This window comes from Echinops telfairi, unplaced genomic scaffold, assembly GCF_000313985.2.
Source record: "Echinops telfairi isolate 266 unplaced genomic scaffold, ASM31398v2 ScPeMD7_7424;HRSCAF=8462, whole genome shotgun sequence".
Taxonomy (NCBI): Eukaryota; Metazoa; Chordata; class Mammalia; order Afrosoricida; family Tenrecidae; genus Echinops; species Echinops telfairi.
Genome location: NW_022111324.1, coordinates 23365188 through 23367211, shown reverse-complemented (window position 1 = coordinate 23367211; position 2024 = coordinate 23365188). Strand labels below are relative to the sequence as shown.

The 2024-nt window shown below is 52.5% G+C and overlaps 1 protein-coding gene across 1 annotated transcript in view; it reads right to left on the bottom strand.

The window, feature by feature from the left end:
- The window catches only part of CACNA1E (calcium voltage-gated channel subunit alpha1 E), a 463628-nt gene that overhangs the window by 43028 nt on the left and 418576 nt on the right, over positions 1–2024 (bottom strand). The window contains exons 37-38 of the mRNA XM_045297985.1: positions 770–861; positions 5–170 (exon numbers count right to left, since the gene is read on the bottom strand). Of these exons, the coding sequence (XP_045153920.1) occupies positions 5–170; positions 770–861 (258 nt within the window). The remainder of the gene's footprint in view (positions 1–4; positions 171–769; positions 862–2024) is intronic.

The window sequence follows — 2024 nt, the reverse complement described above, 5'->3', positions numbered from 1 at the left end:
TCACCAGAAAGGAACAGAAGAAGATGAAGGAGACAAAGTAGACGTAGGCCAGGTCGGTGCCGCAGCGCTCGTTCTCGCTCTGCCCCGACGGTGCCGTGGTGTCGGGCTCACAGCCTTTCTCCCCGAGGCACGACAGCATAATCTCCTGCCAGGCCTCACCTGTGGCACTCCTGAGCCCAAGAGGCATTGTGGTTAGTGGTAGCAGACCTGAGTCCCATCCCTTCCTCTGCACGCACCCCTGGTTCACCCAGCCCTTTCTCTTGGCCGGATCCCGACACGTGCCCTTTTTAGCCATTGAGCCTCTTTCCACTGCGGGATAAGGGGTTCCCGGGAGGACCCTCCGGAGGGCCGTCCTCTGGTTCACTGTTGGCCCATCTTTTGAGGGGTCTTTCCTCGGTGGGGGTGGGGGTGGGAAGACCTCACATCGATCTGACCATCCAAGGGTCCAGGCTATAAACGGAATCTTGTCTGAAAGCAAGTCTCCTGACTTGCTCCTTGTGCAGGGTCCTGGAGGCCATGCTGGTGATTTAATTAACGACTGCAAAAGGGAGTTGGATCTAACTTTGGTACAGTCCTTGGGCTGATCACAAAATCTTTGTCTGCCAACCTTCTCCTGGCCCACCTCACAGCCTGACCAAAGTACAGGACGCAGAATTAAGGGATGGAAGGAAAGGGGAAAATGAGGCAGGTCAGTTCAGCAACTCCCCCGCCCCCTCACCCCCACCCCAATCAGGGCGGCCCTGACTACAACAGTTCTGGACCCAAGTACCTGAAGAGTAGCATGAGGGACCCAAAGAAGCTCCGGAAGTTGTTGTGTCGATTGATGTGACTCTCCTCATCTAATTTTATGTTTCCAAAGACCTTGGAGGGAAAAACAGCAGAGCGATGAGCATTACTGAGCCGAGTGATTGCCTGGAATTTGGGCACCAGGTACGTCTCAGGAAGGCCAATCACAGGCACGGGCTTCCTGAGGGCTCACCCTGCAGCAGACACCCCTCTCGTAGTGACGTTTCAGCAGAAATGATGCTCCCCACTGCTCCAGGGCGGCCGGGAGATGAATGTCAGCAGGAGGCACAGGAAGTAAGACCAGAGGAAGACATCCTGCCTGTGGATCCCACACCTCACCTGGTCTCCATTTCCACGGGACCTGTCCCTGTGGCCCTCATCGTGGTACGTAAGCAGTTTGTCAAGGACATTATCTCGTAACATGGATGCAGGGAACAGGGCGTGCCTTCTGCTTATTTCCCATAGTAGTGATGGGGACATCTATATTTGCAGAAATCGTAATCTATTGCTTGGGCAGGTATTGCCCTGGGATTGGCAAGCAGCTTAAGTCAGAAAGGGGAATCTCTGTCTTCCTTGGTTATGTGTCTAATTCAGGTAGTTAAATCTCAGAATGCCCACATGCCTGTAATCTAGAGTCCACGAGAAAAAAAATACACATGTCCACACAAATATACGTGCTCCAATAGACGCAATTTCTAACCACCACCCAGAAAGGAAGCCAGTAACCTCAAAGTGACCCTTTATGCAGAAGCTAAGACAAAGAGCAGACTAATAGAGGAGACAACGCCAAGACGAGGGAATACTTTAACAAGAGAAAGAAAAGGACTTCGGGAGGGCTGGTCATAGGTGAGGCTGACCTCTCTGCACTGGATGCTGACCTGAGTCGTCAGTCACAGTGGAAATTCAGAGATCTTTAGCCACACGGCACCGCAGGCTCTCCTCACACTAGTCAACCGCATACAACTGGGGCTTCCTGGGTCACCTTCCCGGCCATTTGCAGCATGCTTCAGCCCACTTTGAACGTGGCCCCGTTCATCTGATGCATGCTAAACGGGACATATTTTCTCCCTAACAGTTTTGAGAATGTGCAATTGAGGAACAATCTCTGCCCCCAGCTGTTTTGCTCAAATAACTCCCACGGACACCTGCTTTGGGAATTTGTTCTCAACATTGTTTTCCATAACCCAAATACTACTTGTCTCTCAGGGGGGAATGGAGGGGGCAAGCGAGACCGCAGC